At 35.4% G+C, this 18,275-nt stretch overlaps 1 protein-coding gene across 1 annotated transcript in view; it reads right to left on the reverse strand.

Annotated features, from left to right (window-relative positions):
* LOC129254094 (uncharacterized) overlaps positions 1-15,658 on the reverse strand; it is a 44,165-nt gene extending 28,507 nt beyond the window's left edge. Inside the window, exons 1-16 of the mRNA XM_064095028.1 lie at positions 15,541-15,658; positions 12,937-13,277; positions 11,990-12,246; positions 11,412-11,480; positions 10,558-10,671; positions 9,960-10,069; positions 9,106-9,161; positions 8,777-8,829; positions 8,056-8,186; positions 5,638-5,785; positions 4,872-4,933; positions 3,098-3,231; positions 2,563-2,619; positions 1,946-2,034; positions 1,068-1,195; positions 36-106 (exon numbers count right to left, since the gene is read on the reverse strand). Of these exons, the coding sequence (XP_063951098.1) occupies positions 36-106; positions 1,068-1,195; positions 1,946-2,034; positions 2,563-2,619; positions 3,098-3,231; positions 4,872-4,933; positions 5,638-5,785; positions 8,056-8,186; positions 8,777-8,829; positions 9,106-9,161; positions 9,960-10,069; positions 10,558-10,671; positions 11,412-11,480; positions 11,990-12,246; positions 12,937-13,242 (1,785 nt within the window). The 5' untranslated portion in view covers positions 13,243-13,277; positions 15,541-15,658. The remainder of the gene's footprint in view (positions 1-35; positions 107-1,067; positions 1,196-1,945; positions 2,035-2,562; positions 2,620-3,097; positions 3,232-4,871; positions 4,934-5,637; positions 5,786-8,055; positions 8,187-8,776; positions 8,830-9,105; positions 9,162-9,959; positions 10,070-10,557; positions 10,672-11,411; positions 11,481-11,989; positions 12,247-12,936; positions 13,278-15,540) is intronic.
* Between the last annotated feature and the right edge of the window lie 2,617 nt (positions 15,659-18,275).

Raw genomic sequence — 18,275 nt, forward strand, 5'->3', positions numbered from 1 at the left:
CATGGCTACAATGCTTATACATTTTCGAGAAATACCTTATCATAACCTTTGACCCCAAGGATGGTAGTCAGCTGACCTGCTGCAGACATTTCTGCTGTATCTTCACCTTTGAAAAAAGAAAAGATTAATCAAGACTAATATATCAGAATGAAATTAAAACATTCAGACATTAGTAATGCTAATAAATAACATCCCTGCATGAACAGACTTAGGTTAATTGAAAAATTAAATGGAGAGAGTGAATGCTAGATATATGCAAAAGGTAATTATTCATCCATTAAACAAATATACAGTCTTTATTGATTGAATTTTGTGTGTGCATTTAGTTATGCAATTATTGTAAATTGGAAAATGAATATCAATGTATTCACAACTAATCATATTTCAAAATAACAAAACAATAATATGAGTAATGGTTTTTACATATCTTTTCTATAGAATAACATATTAATAATATACGATATTTGTATAGTGCATGTATCCACCTTGTCAGGTGCTCAAAGCGCTCCTATTTTACCCCGGCTAAGTTCGGCAACCGATTCCGGTGCTCATAGCGTTTTGAGGAAATACTTCCTGCCGGTATCCATTTACCTCACCTGGTTTGAGTAAAGCACACATTTTGGATCAATTATTTGCTGAAAGAAATTACGCCATGGCTGGGATTGAACCCACGACCCTTTGTTTCAAAGTCCGGAGACTAATCAACTGGGCCACATCGCTCCACTTACTCATTCAAGTAAAATATCAGGTATTGACACTACTGTTTCAAGGAATACAATCTCATTTTTACTATCAAAATAATCTTGAATGCAGAAGACAACCATCACGAGCATGCTGCTTGATATCCAAGGCCGTCTCAGCTTCACGTTTTTCTTTGTTTAAAAAACATAAATACCATTTGGTAGCCATGATCAAAATGATTTAAAATAGAATGAAATGCATGACCGTCCTAGTGTGACTCTGGTTCAAAAAAAAATTTGTTCAGAAATAAGCAAATTAAGTAAGTCATTCTGTAAATAATATCATTAATAGATCTATAAAACACCACCTGAATTTCCGCCACTAACCTATAGCAGATGACCTGACAGCAAACATCCTCTTGGTGTTGTCTTTGCCAAAGAGTCTCTCCAATTCCTTCTTAATGTCAGAACTGATCTCGGCGCATACAGGAGTGTTGCTAAACAGCTCACAAACCCTTCAAAAATAACAATAAAAATCATGGTATCAATAATCATCAATACCTGACCAAGAAAAAATCCAAACCATCAGAACATGTCTACCTCCATATAAAGGCACCTTGTCAAAAGTCAAGATTCGCATCTTTCCCGCAGGAATCCAGCAAGCAGCTTATCATTAGATATCCTCGCAATTCATCACAAAGTTGATAGGAATGTGGGGAAAGCTGCAAAATAAAAGACGCAGAGTGCCCTCATGGCAGCATTCCTCCTAAAAAGCAAAGACTTTTGACAGGTTGCATGAGTGAAGATTTCAATCTGAGATTTTCTGGAGAAAAAAAATCAGGGATGCCATTTTCAATTACACACAATCCAGGAGAAATGCTAGCATAATAAAAATTATTGGAAATAGTTAAATTCCAATCTCATACTACAGGCACCTATTTTCAGGGAGTTTCCCTTATAATCAGAGTCTCAACTGGCTTTAAAACCATTTGCGAAGGATCAAAATGGATATTCCTGCCCTATGTAAAAAAAATATTAAAAAATTGAGTATGCAAAAATAAATCATTTTGTAAATTGTTGTAACATGACACGCGAACAAACAGCCTGAAAAACATAATTTACATGTATCTGACAACCAACTATAGCGGATGAGGGCATAAAAGTTTGACATTGGAATTAATAATAAAAACGACTAAATGAACATGAAAAAGGTCATGAACCAACTGGTGATTCTTTCATCACCCTGAGAAGGAGAGAGCACATACCAATTACACGTGTCTTCCAGCGATGCACATCGGAGGTCTGTGGATACCTCACATAATCCCTTGACTGCTTCTTGGAGTTTAGGACAAGACTGAAAAATAAATCAAATGAAAAAAAAAAATATATAGTTTGGAGAGTCCATGCCCTGCAGGACAAGGATATATTGCTGATCATGGGTACCTTGTCAAATGCAAGCACCATGCAGGAATCTAGAAAGTGGCGAATCATCACCAATTCTCACATTTCATTAAAGACAAAATAATGAGGAATGAATGAGGTATGCAGGAAAAAAAAAACATAGCACCTTGAGAGTGGGATTTATGCTAAAAGATGGCACACAGAACTTTGACAATGTACATTGTATTGTATTCATTCCCTAAAAATATTGGGTATCTAAAAGGCTTTGGGGGGGAATAGTGATCAGTGTTGTTTACGAGATGCAGATGCTGTATCATTTCCAGTGTAATGTGAAAATAGAATACTGGTTGCAAGAAAAAAATGTCACTGAATCAAAACAAAAGATAGCATAGCAAAATGGTAAAATCTAAAGATTGATTTAACAGACACATTGCATTATTGGTTTTCATTTAATTGATACATGATCAAGAACAATTCTTACTTTGAGTTGAACTTGGAATGCATTGCTGGTCACACAAAAGCCCGGTGGGACATCAAACTGCATTGAAAATAGACAAGAAAATAGAGCCAGCTATCACTACCGAGCTGTGTGACATATACTCCTAACTTGCTGGATATATGATGAGAGAAATTATTCTTCACATCAATCTTTAAATTCCTTTAAAATGAATGTTTGACTGACTGACAAAGTGGGCTTATGAAGAAGTAAAATGACTTATGTTTGCATTATGTATGTTTTTTATGATTTGGTCAAATAAACAACAACAACAATTATGATAATGATAATAGTAGTAATAAAGTAATAACAATAATAATAAAAATAATAATAACAATAATAATAACAATAATAATAACAATAATAATAATAATAACAATGATTATAATAATAATAATAAACTAATACTAATAATTATAACAACAATAACAAGAAAGTAATGATAATAATTATAATAATAATGACAAATGACAACAACAACAAATTTGAAATGTCTTTATGAAATACCACCCTGCTTTACCTTAGGCATTAATTGATTCCTGAGATGGGTTAATATTGCAAGCTGAGCCCCTTTGCCTCCTACTAGCTTGGTTGATTGACATGCTGGGTTTGTGAATGGAAGTACAAACTGATTGAGGGCTTCTTGACAGGGTTCTGGAGCAAAGAGAAAAATAAGAAGCTTGTGCAACAGATGGGAAAGTAAAGGTACATTGTGGAATTTACAATCAATCTTAAAAAGAAGCCTGAAGTAGGATCGAACCCTGCACCCTCTGGTTGAAATGTGAGAGTCAGAACCACCCCATAAGTGTCAAGGTAAGCAACATCTAGGTCAGGTTCAGTAGGGTTATTGACCTCTGCGCACCATTCCAGAGACTGCTACAGTACAGAAAGAAGATTTCTGCCACTTCATAAAATCAAACGAGTATGTGTCGTTTCGTACGAAATTTAAATATGTTCTTATTCTTTAATTTACAATAATATGGTCCATTTATATAGCGCAGCTACTATAATTGCATATACTCTACTGCGCTTGATACTTGGTATCATATTATTACCTTGGCTGTAGCTGAGCCGCCATATAGGCGCTAAAGCATTCAAGGAATAAATCCTACCGGGTACCCATTCACCTCACCTGGGTCGAGTGCAGCACAATGTGGGTAAATTTCTTGCTGAAGGAAAACACGCCATGGCTGGTATTCGAACCCACGTCCCTCTGATTGAAAGACAATGTGGGTAGACCACTAGACCACTTATGAGCCACTAGACCACGACACCCCCACATTTACAATGGCGCACAGAGGTCAATAACCCTACTGAACCCGACCTAGATGTTGTGCTTATGCTTATAGAGTGGTTCTGCCTCTCACCTTTCAACCATAGTTTCTGGGTTTGATCCTACTTCAGGCTTATTTTCAAGATTGATTGTAAATTCCATTGATTGTTAATTCAAACACCTTAAAATTTTTGTAACAGACTATCCGGAAAGTGATCACTAGGTCTCTGCCAAACATCGTTCAAGCGAGACAACAATACAAGACTTGTATTGCACGTGTCATGCCTTTTCAAAAGAATTCATATCAAGTGGCCTCTGTAAAACAATTCTGAACGACTTTACTAACTGGTCAACTCAGATAAACAGTAATACCTATATTAAAGGACAAGTCCATCCCAACAAAAAATTGATTTGAATAAAAAGAGAAAAATCCAACAAGCATAACACTGAAAATTTCATCAAAATCGGATGTAAAATAAGAAAGTTATGACATTTTAAAGTTTCGCTTAATTTCTCAAAACAATTATATGCACATCCTGGTCGGTATGCAAATGAGGACACTGATGACGTCATCCACTCACTATTTCTTTTGTATTTCATTATATGAAATATGAAATATTCAAATTTTCTCCTCATTGTCAAGTGAAACGGTGATCAATTCCTCCCTGAACATGTGGAATTAGCATTGTTTAATACTATATGATTCAGTCAATTCGGTCCCTATGGTCAAATCTCTAAAAAATGAAATATTGTATAATTCAAACAATAAAAAACAAAAGAAATAGTGAGTGATGGACATCATCGACAGAATCATTTGCATGTCATGGAATTGTGCATATCACTGTTTTGTAAAAAATAAGCGAAACTTAAAAATGCCATAACTTTCTTATTTTACATCCGATTTTGATGAAATTTTCAGTGTTATGCTAGTTTGATTTTTCTCTATTTATTCAAATCAATATTTTACTGGGGTGGACTTGACCTTTAAAACTGATATTACTACAAGAGTACTAATACTTACCTGGTTCAATGACAAGAGGAACCTTCTCCTGATGGAAGTGACTGGGCCTTCCACCATCATTCCTAAGATGAAATGAAAAATGTATTACTGGACATGGATGCTTGCAAATGATTAATGAATGTCTATAAATTGTTTCTATTCATGAACAAAGCATTCAATTTCACAAATTCTTTTCAATCCAAACTGAGTGAATTCAAGAAAACTAATTTATCCATTTCATTTTTTTAGTATTTTCATTTCATTAATCAGAAAAACAGGCACATAACTCTTAAATCCATCTGGCGCCTGCCACGACATAACCTTTCATTTCAATTTTGGTACTTGGCAGTGTCAATTTCATGTTCATTCTCTGTGTTTTGTCTACTTTCATTCGTCTTGACTACTTCTTCCATTTTGTCTCCCTCTTCTTACTTTGCCTTACAAAATTTCCACTATATGACATAGTATCATACTACGTCAAAATGTGTCTTTTTCAAGAGGACTGTGGCATATTTCCATAAATATTTCTATGATTTTCCACAGATGACCTTTATATGCTGGCAAATCTTAATGTACGATTGACTGTGAATAAAGTGAAAATCAAGAAAAATGATTCATGAAATTTTTGAATTATCATATAACCCCAAAGAATGGCAAACCTAATTTTATACTGACATGGAGCAATAAAAGTTTGAATATGCTTCTGTCATTCACCCTGGAGCAAACAAATTCATTTATGTCTTGCTCGCACATTAATTTAATTGCCAAGTACATCAACTGTTTTTACCTGTAAAGGAACTCACTGATGCCCCAACCTTTGACCCCACTGACTGTGAACTTTGCCTTCCTCTCATGAACTTTGACCTCCCAGTTCGAACCCATGTAAAAGACGGGACTAGACTCCACCTCAACCTTGACCCACAGTTTCCTTCCATCTATAATACAGGAATATGGAGAGCAGAGAGAATGTCAAAATTTTCACTTCCTGATTAAGCAATGACTAGAATGCATTTTGGGGAAAGGAGATTTATCACACAAACCCTGAATCAAATTTAACTTAAATAATTTTACTTTACCATCAATCAAATTCAATATGTACCCGTGGACAGTCATATTTGACAAAGATTTCTAACAATGGGTGGTTGATATATCAGCATTGAATTTGTTCTAGATAACTGCTCTTAATCAGCTCTTTACATCAAAATCATATGCATTACACACAATACGATGTTGATCTAGTTAACAAATACATACACTCCTGTCAGATTCGGACTCTCATTCAACTTTGGTTCCCAAGTTATTCCCAAATCTACAAAGGCATGGTGGGTATGGCTTTTGCACACACTGGCCCAGTTCTCTGGAATGACCTTCCCCTGGTTATTAAAGAATGCATTCCTCTTGACAATTTAAACGTTACCTGAAGAAATGTCTATGCAGTGCCTCCTATTCTGAACTATCAATTACTCTGTCTTTAACTATATTTTCCCCTCTTCTATCTCTTCTTTCTTTTATTGCACATTAGGCACTCTCTGCAGAGTGGATTTGAGGTATTATATATCATATATTAATATCATAACACCAGCATCCTCATATGGTAAGCTCCCAATAATACAACATATAAGATGAAATAGCCTTTTCTACCCCAGTGCCTTCTCTTTCATATAATTGCTCATTTGAAAAAAATACCAGCCTACTTGCAATATCAAGTTTTTTCATGAATGAGAAAATATAATATCCATATATTTTTATTGATCTTTTACAGCTTACTTATTTTGTTTTTATTATTCTTAATTTACCTTTTCCTCATTATCTTATGTACATGTATGTAAATTTCCATTGCCTAAGTATTCTTGCCTATACACATATTTCTCATGTCAGTTTTTACAAAGGTGTACTGCTTTTTAATGTTTGAAATATGTAATGAGTCTTTTAATTGTTTTTACTTTGTATACATGACCAATTCAGCCATTTGGCTGCGACTCATGTTTTTAATAAACCTTGAATTGAATTGAATTGAAAAATATCATATATTAAAAACATCACATCAGCATTCTCAAACAGTAAGTACCCAAGAATATGATAAGATGGAACAGCCTTTTCTACCCCAGTGCCTTCTCTTTCATATAATATATCATATATTATCATCACATCAGCATCCTCATTCGGTAAGTTCTCAATAATACAAGTAACATATTAGATGAAACAGCCTTTTCTACCCCAGTGCCTGCTCTTTCAAATAATTCAAAATAATTTTGACAACACCCTAATAGATACCTTCATATATTCAAACTGAATTATGATTTTTAAAGACTACCATTTCTAGAGCTTTGTGTATGAATAAACAAGATACTTTAATATGCCCAAGTCTGAAGTCCAGTGCAGATTACATCAGATGATGAAGGTTATCTAGAGCAATGTTTCACCTTCGTTTTTGGGCTGAGCCTTCCCATTGATAGTTTGACCTTCTGAGCCAGTATCTTATCTTACAATATTTACAAACCAAGCCAAAGGTTATCAACTTTACATAATTCTTACACCAATTATGGCAGTATCATACAACTGCAATATGAATGCCTTTGAACTTACACTGAATAGCTAATTTAGGCAGTTCTACAAAATATATGAATTTTTCAAAATGATATTTGATTGACATAAAAAAAACTGTGCAATTGAACACTTATTAAAAATAACAATTCAAAAATGACATCTATATTTAAGATAGAATCTAAAGAGAACAGTTTCAAGTCAAATCGCAGACGGTTCTTTGGCTTATCTGATTTTATAGAATGAAAACATGAGGATTGTTACACATTTACAAAATTATCAATAATTCTGTACGTCCATGATTTCATTTCTGATTCATGTGACCCGGGACCTCTTACGTAAAAGATAAAACCAATGAAACAATTATACACAACTGAGTTAACAGCACACCAGGGGGGGGGTTCACAAAGTATGACTTAGAGTCGCACTAAAATGCCTAGTTGCGCGCGTTATAGGCATAACCGCATTGGTCAGATCATGCAAAGAGGACGATCAATAAGATTGCGCGTTGTATTTCAGACACGCGTCGGCATTTAAGTGTGATTTAAGTCATACTTAAATCTTTGTGAAACAACCCCCCCCCCCAGTTACAGAAACAGGGAGCAGTCAAAACTTATATATTATGATCAACTTAAATATTGTTAATAGAGAGAAAACATACCTTCAATGCTAAATGTGAAACTGTACTTGTCAGGGGGTTGGTTTCCACATAGTAGTTTGGGAAGTGAAATGTCAGTCGATGTCAGGGCATATTTTACTCCATTCGGCATGAATAAGTATCCTATTGACAAGCTGATAAGGGATGAAATTAAAAACAATATTTTTTTTACATAAAGATATCGTCAAAGATTTTTTCAGATACTCGGCACAGCCACGAATCATTATATCCACACTTTTGGTGCTATTGTTTTCCATGCTTATCAATTCCATCCGAATACAAAATTGAAGTGTTTGTCAATGTTTGGATGGTGAAATACTATGACAATTCTCAGTTTATAGTGGAGGTTTGCAGAGGTCTGGTGGCTCAGTGGATAAGTCTCCAGACTTTGATCCACAAGGTCTGGGGTTTGGTTTCCTAACACAGCACTCGCTTCCTTTGGCAAGGTATGAAATAAAAACATGTACAATGACAAAACTGAACATGAAGAGAGTAACTTATCAGCATGTTCTTACATAAATAAATTAATACATACACATTTTGTGTATAATTTGTATGGTTTCATAATCCAAACAATGAAGTTTAAGAAAGTTAACTGCCATAAATTGTTCACTGGTATTTCTCTGGGCAAAACAAATTGGACTCTGAAAATACTTTAAAATGTGCTTCTTTAAAGATGTTTAAAAAATGGTCTATTCTAAATATTTACAGAAGTTTGACTTACTGAGAGAGGTATCCAGGGATGGAGAATACTCCAACTTGAAAAGAAGAGCCATCCTAAAAAAGACAAAAACAAATATAATATGGAGAAATCCATCCATATATGAACTTGATTTCAATATAAAGAGAGGAAGAGAGAGAGAGAGCTATCTTTAATCACTACAAGTTTGAGCAAATTTCAACTATGAAACTACTTTCATTGATTACATTGAAGGTAGCCCATCCCCCTTCCTACAACCCTCTCTCTCTCTCTCTCTCTCTGCACCTGTGTTTTTTATCCTGCTATGAGTGAACTGTGATTTAAAATTTAGAAATCTAATGATTCAATATTACCTCGAGTACACCAAAGTGAAGAGCATAGCGATAGAAAGCTGCCCAGTCACGAACACCTATGAAAGATTATAGCAAAATTACCTTATATCAACATACAAAATGATCACTGCTTTTAAACAACTACCAAACATTGAAAAATTATTCATTTGGAAAGTGACCCTTTCGTGCAACTTTCCCCAGACAGTTTCTTTTTTACAACTTTTTGATACATGGAATGGCCCTTTACTGCCAAACTTTGCAATTCAACCTCTACTGTAATATGTTATTTGAGGTTGTACAACGCCTTCTTAGCTTGTTATACACAAGCAAATGAGAGGCTGAATGTCAAACATTTCTAACGTTGCACACGTACCGTCCATAATGTACAGTTGCACGGGTCAGAAATAGGTGACGTCACTATAAAAATATCTTGAAGGCATTGCATGCGCTTAGTAAATGCATTTGCAATACGCGTAGGGCCGGGCTTACTGGCTGAAATGCGCATTGCTGCTGTAGATTAGATGTGCGTTTCAAAGAATTTTCCTTTCGCTTTCAAAATTTTCTTTCTTATTTTCATAAATTTACGTATGAAAAAAGCCAACTATTGTTCGTATTTTTGTGAAGTTCCAAGGCATTGTACAACACAAATAGCGAATAATCTTATTCGTGCAATGGTGCAACAATTTGCATTCGGGGAAAAAAAAAACACTATATACAACTCCGCTTACGCCTCGTTGAATACAGCATCTTTCTTTCACCTCGTGCGAAATCTCGCACCATCGCACTCATGCCTATCGGCTTCATATCCATTACATCAATGCATAATTCCCCCAAACACAAGGAATGTACATATCTGCACACCTTCATGTACATACCATAAGAATGATCTCTTATGCCCCTCATGACGAGGGTCCTCTCATCATGACCTTCGACCTTGACCACACCCCTCAACATGCCGTACTGCTCATAGTGTGTCTGATGCATACTGTAAATGAATAATAAAAAAATCTCATCACTTTTCTTGGGTTTTCCTTCACTTCAATCAGTATCATTCATAATCCGAAAAGAAATTGCCTTGCTGACATTTACATTGGTAGAAGTAAAATGACTGATTGAGACTAAAACATAAACAAGAGACATCATGATTTCAATTGTTTTCAGTCATTTAAAGCATTTTACATCAATTCTAGTATCTTTCATCGATCCACTGTATCAGATAAATCTGGCAAAATTTGATGATGATCACTGTTTAATTTGTGAAGATCAAAACTTACGTACGCCAGTAGTTTATAGGCAGAACCTTTGAACTTTATTAAGAAAAATGTCAATTGTTTATTAACACTGCTGTACTTATATTTGTTTTCAAGAATAAGAATTTCTTGACTTTGTGCTGTAAAAACCAAATACAAAAAAACGGATTGATGGTAAACCACAAACATCATATTTCTTGCTATAATTATTACAAAGCATTACCCCCTCAACTTCTTGAAGAACTCCCTATTCCAGGGCTCCCTCGCAACATTCCCACTGTTATGCCAAGAATTCAGATCTGTGTCAAAGTTGAAGATAGGAGTAAAGGCTGACCACCTGCAAGGAGAGAGTGTATTAGTTAGTCCTGCAGGTTAATTCATCTGATCATCACACATCCAAAAATTTCTGGGAATTTAACTTCTGGGGTACATGCATGACATCACCTAGTATGCAATCCCAATCCACTGACTTGACTAATAAACTTGAGCCAAGTGGTCTGAATTTACAGACTACTGGATCTGAATGGGAACTGTGTACAGTAGCTTCTCCAAACCTTAAAATGGCAAAAGATGGAACTTTTGCTTGACTTCTGCCAAGACACACTTCGTGGTCAAAGTGCTTCATATGGCCTGGGCATGCAGACTAAACATCACTTATATGGTATTTTTTAAAACAGAAGAAAAAAATTGGTATAATGTGTGAAGTCAAACCCATTTTGCATGCCACATCTTTACAAAGAAAGGCAGTGTGAATAATGCCTCCACAAGTCATAAATGTTATGGAACATGTTTTAAGTGTTGCATTTTGAACAGTTGAATTGTATTTTCTTTTCCCTTCACACATATTAAAGAAATGTTATAGAACCTATAGCGCTACTTTTTCCACTAGGGAGACCTAAATTCACATATAAACAACACCCTACTTACAAGTTCTTTGCCTAAAAAAGATTTTCTACTTGTTAGCAAAGACTGAACAAGCAACAATGGCCATTGGAACTCCAAAATGAGAAATATAAACAGGAGGTATTCACATACAATCTGCTTTTTCAGAAACACCTGTAACCCGAAAGTACTCACATGAATGAGCAACGAACATGAATGAGAGGCCTTTCATCTGTACTCTTTATATTTTCTTGGAAACCAGCTCTAAATATAAAACAAGGAAAAGAATATTAGAAGTTAAATTAAGGTCACCCGAACCTTAAGCAATTATACTCCAAAACTCCAAAGCAAATATTCGTGAGCATATAAAATGTAGAGGGCCATTTACTACAAGGCCTTACCCAACCCATTTGGAATAATATGTTTTCTTGCACCACTAGAAATTGGTTTGAAGTAAATAGCTCCACTGGTGCTTAGTTCTAAATTCAATACATCTAAAGGGTTGAATTTTTTTCTCAGGAAAATATAAGAAACTTTACCACAAGACACATATCCTGCACTTAGTAGCTGCTAGAGCCCTACTACACATATTTCACTGTCTATGCTAGTTAAGAGACATCATTCTTGCCGAATTAACACCAAGAAATATGGTGAACGGCCAGATGCACACATACAACAGGTTTTTAAGTATTTCACCTAATATTTAGTTTTATATCACAGGGTTAGTTTCAGCATATGGGGTTTTCTTGGTAGGAACAGATAAAAAGACATACTTGCAGAGACCATTGTAAGAGATCCTCCAAAGCTTCATGGGTTCAACGACCTCCATCGTCAGCCCGCCAGCCTTGAACCCTAAAGACAGGTCCCCTTGGACCACACAGTCAGGGTACCGAGCATGGACCAGGTCCCCGATGCCAGGTAGACCAAGAATAAACCAGCAACTCCGCTCGCCGTTGGGTCTTAGTCCAATCCTGGCAACGAGCCATTCCCCAGTTGCACTGACACCGAAAGTGTAAACAGAGTTGAAAGCCTAGAAGACAATTTTCAAAAACAAAGGCCCATATTCTGAAGTCGGGTTTAACTTAAACTCAGGTTTAAAGTTGTGGTTTAAGTATGGATAGCCAATTGTTACATGAATCACTACAGTAGAGATACCATATTTCAGCTCATTTGGCTCTCAAATCATTCATCATTGTCTAGGAAGTATAAAAAGATGATTTTCTTCACCATCGATGAATCAGGAAAGAGCACAGCAAACATAAGAACCATACAAATGAATAAAAATTTTCCCATAATTTTAGCACAGAGTTAGATCATGGTCTAATTTAAACCCTACTTCAGAATACGGGCCAAAGAGGAGAAAAGGAAAAATATTACATGCCTGAATTACAGCTCTATGGAATGATAGAAATTTGGTAGCAATGACGACAGTGGCAGGATACAAGTTAAAACTTTCTTTTACATCCCCTTACTCCCTTTTTTTCTACCCCTTCTCTGTAATATATCTCACTCTCTATTTTTCTCTTGCTTTTCACTCTCTTCAAAAAAAAAAAAAAAAAATCTTGAGTATTAAGATTGTCAAATTATAATGAAAGACCTATCAAATGATATTCAAAGGAAGAATATACTGTACACCAATATGACAATGTATAATAAATCATAAATCAAAATTACAAATTTATTCTTTTTATGTAAGAGAGTAAAGAAAATATTTGCTCACATGAGGTTTGTCAGCAACTTCTGTCACAAATTCTAAGTCTTCTGATACCTCTGTCGATAGCTGCCCATAGCCGGCTCCTGCCTGTCCTTTGTAACTTTGTTTGCTTCTCCATTTCCTCAGTAAGATGGAAAAATAGATGAATGTTCTCTTCAGGAAGTACCACTGACCTGGCTGAGCATAGATACCATCTATAAGTTCAGGTGTGAGAAATAGTGCATTCCCCAGTATGACTGCAATGATAGAACACACGCAAACCACCGTGACAGGGACCGAAGCTAACCATCCAGTGTCTTCACTCAGCTCCATGGTGATCAATGTTGATATTCAATTCTTGCTTGGCCCTGTGAATGTGATATGAGATTAGATGAAAATTATGGAAAACAAATATTGATTGTTTTTCCTTTTCTCGAAATGACATTCATTTTATTTTCACTAGAAATAGAATACAGGGATTTTCTTAACAAATCTGACATACATAATGAACATATATGGGCTAGCCTATAAACCAAAATAAATGACACCCAATAGCCGTCTTCAACCATCCTGTCTATGTCAAGACACACTCCCAGCTCCTGAATGTCTTTAAAGGATTATAATTGTAACAAAACACACTTCATTAATTAACCATGTTCATTTATGATCTTTGTTTCATTATTATAACCTTGGCTGTTATTTTTCATTCTTATTCACCACAGACTCACAGGGCTAAAATTCTGCAATTTTGAGCATATTACTTGTGCCCCTTTACATACTCGTGAAATTCAGAAATCAATCACATAATATTCTTAGTTGTTTTTTGTTGCGAGTTTAAAGTTTATCACACTTATTACCTTGCACAGTTGTAGCCAGTGTTATTCAAATATGTGTCTATGTATTCAGATACCATAACAGAAGTTGCACATATTTTGCAAATGATATTGCCTGTAAATAGCCTCCATAAACATGATAAATAATCAATCCATTATAAAGCAAGGAAACTATCTAAATCATTAAGAAATCTCTTAAAACAATAGTGAATATATGTAAACAAAAAAACAAAGAAAAAACAAGATAGTTCAATAAAGTATTGCACCTTCAATAAAAAGAAATAAAGCAAGGAAATAAATGACATCAATCCAAGTTAAATCACACAATTAAGATTAGAGGTCTGATTTAGACCACTCATTCAATGAACAAGGTAATTCTAATTTCTAGACAGCTGGCAGCCGTCTGTTTCGAGGAGTATTTTAACATTTTTTTTTTTATTTCTCCTCGTACACAGACGGCTCGCTATCGTGCAGCCACCGACGGGGCTCATCGATTTTTGTCTTTATTTCATAAAAATATATAAAAAGAACTGTACCAAAACAAAGATTATTATTCCGTTTTGGCCTGAAATGCACCAAAACAGGGAAAAATAAACTTAAAAGGGGAAAAAACAGTGACTTACTTTGGCTGTCACGCAACTTCACTTCCCTGTTTTATCCAAACTTAATACATATAAACATATGGCCATTGAGTCCCCTGTACAGATCGAGCTAGAACTTCGGTCTCTGTATTTTGGTGAGTGGAGCCAACGCAAAAGAGTTCAGCGGAACAACCAACATAACACAGACCGAAGCTTGTTTTGGTCTATCTAATTTCATGAATTTGTACGACTTGGATCACTCACACGTATTGCGAGGTTAGTATTAGTAATAGTATACTAACCTCGCACCACGAACCGCGTTTGGCAGTGGATTTCTAACTAGTGGGTCGCACGTGCTGGGATCTCACTTCTTGGGTCCACAACACACGACTTCTATGGCTTGATTTTTCTGTGCGCGGCGGCATGTAATGAACCCTTGGGTGGACTTGGATTGGAAAGAAGCCTAGACAATCCATCTGATACTTAATGATAGTGAATGGTGCATGGAAGCAACACCATCTCTGAATATGTCATTTGTGCTTTCTTAGCAGTACTTCTTAAATTCTTACTTAAAGATAAATTCCAGTAGTTGCAGTAAACACTGATTTCATGAGAAAGTCTGTAAAACCAGGTTTAATTGTCAGTATATCATCGAGGATCTAGATCTGGTACAGTTACATAAACTGAACTTTGTGAAATCTTGAAATCTACGCTGAAAAATGTTCACACTGAAGATCACAAACACAGATAGGCACACGTGGGACAGTGTATTATTATTGCTGGAATAAAGACCCGACGGAAGTGACCGAATCCGCGCTTATTTTGCTTATTTCTCAGCAATTACACAATTTCTTCCAGAATCCTTTGGCACATATTTTTTATTCATACAAACAGACACTTGGGTGGTCATTAAGATATTAGATTCTGTAAAAAGTCATTTTGAGATCGTTACCAAAACTGGAATTTATCTTTACTTAACATCGTGAAATTCGGAGATTCTGTGTCAATGCAGTGTGTCAATGCAGTCCCTAGTCCCCAGCAGGCTAGTAGTATAATTATAAAGTTAAACCAACTCTCACAGTTACAAACATATGGGACTGAAGACAACATCACTGACACAACAGATGATGGCAAATCTCCCCTTTTGAATTAAGGGTTTTGGTTTACAAAAATATCAGTTTTCAAATTATGCATAAGGAGTAAATTGATGTACTTACCTATTGCCAGTCGACAAGACTCAGTGTCGGCACTGGCTCTCTTTTCCCCTCTTTTCTTTGCCAAATAGTACGGCGCTCTAACACTACAGCTGATCAACAAAGGCCCCGCCTCCTTCTTGCTCTGTGGTGGAAGATTTGGGAAGAAGAGATTATCGACTGGAGGATGCATGGGAGCGCGCGCGCGAGCTGATGAGTTCGCGATGATTTTTAGTTTAGGGCTCTAAATGGGGCGTTGCAAGAAACTTGCAAGTATATTTTTGGTCTCTAAATGAATCATAAGTTGTGAAATTAATTGTGACTTTGCAATTGATTTCTTATCTGTTTCGTGAAACAAGCAGTGTAATCGGATTTCCTACAGTTGAAATTGGTCTATCAATTGTTAGCTTGCAACAGAATATTTGCAATTGATTGCAAATAAATTTTCTTGCAACACCGGCCCCCTATAGACTAGAGGACCGAGTTCCCGAATTATAGAAAACTTGAGTTTAAGTGCAGTCAGATAATCCTGGCATCTAGAAAACGATGCATTGGACAAGATAGGACAAGATGTATAGCTATAAACGATAATAATTTAAAATTAATGTTAACCTCTTCAGGGGCGGATCCAGCTTTCGCCGATGGGGGGGGGGGGGCAAAAAATATTTCACCCATATTATCCCCGATCGGCCGCTCAAAGTTGATTTTTGATTTTTTTTTTAAGGGGTTGTCCTTACAGTCACTTCTTATCTTTATATTCTTTTAAAACGACATAAATATCTAATAATCTCATAAGCCCTGTTGAAATATTGCGAGAGCGAATTAAGCGCGAGCTAATTTTTTATTAGATTTCATGTATTTTATAATGATACCAAGTATCAAGCGCAGTAGAGTATATGCAATTATAGTAGTTGCGCTATACAAATGGAACGATTATTGTCCTGAAAATTGAACATTCTGGGAGATGTTTGTGATCCTGAACAAGATGCGTAACGTTAGGTAACTAGAATTTTTTGATGTACGTTCAGGCCTGATCGAAAAGGACTTTTTGTAGTTAGCCATAAAGACAATAAATATTTCAACAATTATATAATGCGAGCGCAAAGCACAAGCAAAAATTTTTTGACATTCCGACCTAAAAAGAAATGGACTAAGCAATTTTTGTAATCATGAACAGTATATATAACAATTGATGCCAACGCGACGAAGCATGAGCGGAAATAAAATAAGTTTTCAGACCTAAAAATGAAACACTCTATTCATGTTTTGTAAATCATGAAAAGGATGGCAATTTGGGTATCTTCCTTCATTGATAAAGCGAGCAGAAATTTGTTTATATTCGGATTCGAAACCGGATAATTTAAGCACGTTTTAAAGGGATACTCTGCAATGTATTTATATGTAAATAGATAAAGCAAAATTCACTGAGAGCAAAACGCAGAAATTTCCATCAAGGCTGATAACAAATAGCAAAGTTATTGAATTTTAAAGGTTATCCATATTGGCCCGAATTCACAAAGGTTGTTTCTGCAAAAACCATGGTTTTAAATGAAACCACCTTTGTGAATTCGGGCCATTGTGTGAAAAACGTTATCTGCACATCGTCATGAATATTTATTATGGGCTGATGATGTCACTTACCCTTTTTCTTATATGTTATTGCATGAAATCATAATTGTTTGATTTTTTTCATACATGTGTGAAATGGTGTCACTCATGTATCCCTTCTTATGATATAGTTTGCAGCAATAAATATCTAATGCACTGAATCAGTTGTCAATCCGATATTTTTTATGTTTGGAGGCAAAAAAAAATTGAATAAACCTACTTTTATATAATAAAATACAAAAGATGAAGTGGGGATAAATTCAAGAAGACCGTGCCTAGAAATGTTTCACCGGAATAATGCAAATCTTTAAAATATCATAACTTCGTTATTCTTTGTCCAATTTTGATCAAATTTTCAGTGTTTTGTTAATATCTGATTTTTCTTTATCTTTCACTAACCTGATTGGTCTTCTCTACACACTAATGTCCCTTTTGTACCCTTGTTTCTAGTGTTGCTGTAGCTTGTCTGTGGTCTATATTACATGGTTGTTCCACTTTATATGTTTGTCATTTTGCCTCCGACGAAGATTCTGCTCGGATCGAAAGCTTATAGGCCCCTTTTGACTCTCTAATTCTCTTTATCTGTTCAAATCATACTATTTTCAGCCTTGAACAGCCCTTTAAATAAAGAAGAAGCTGCGTATATCTCTTTAAACATGCGTGCGTGTTTTTTTTTAGATCTAAACCTATAATCTGGGCATTCTGAATACATTTTTTCATCATTTCATTACATTTATCGATTTCCGTTGCACAATGTGGTACATAATAATAAGCATAACATAATAAAAAAAAGTTAAGCTGCCTCAGATGTTTTATTTTTAGTAAAACGGAGGGGGAGGCAAGCACCTGAGCATAAAATTATTTTCTTTACCTAATTCACACATTTCAAGGACATTTTGTCATCACATGAAAATGGTGGCTATCTTCCTATTCCTCTTCCTAATATGCGGGAGATGAAACTTACTCGACATATTCCTTTCTGAAAAGGGGGACAATTTATAGGGATTCAATGATCTAATTTATTAATCTAATAAGCCTAATGAGAGCAAGAAATTTATTGATATTAGAGCCTGAAAACTGGTTATTCTAAGCACTTTTGTAGTCATGAATAGGATGCAGAGGTTAATATATTTTTAACAATTAATGCGAGC

The sequence above is a fragment of the Lytechinus pictus genome, chromosome 2, assembly GCF_037042905.1.
Source record: "Lytechinus pictus isolate F3 Inbred chromosome 2, Lp3.0, whole genome shotgun sequence".
Classification (NCBI taxonomy): Eukaryota; Metazoa; Echinodermata; class Echinoidea; order Temnopleuroida; family Toxopneustidae; genus Lytechinus; species Lytechinus pictus.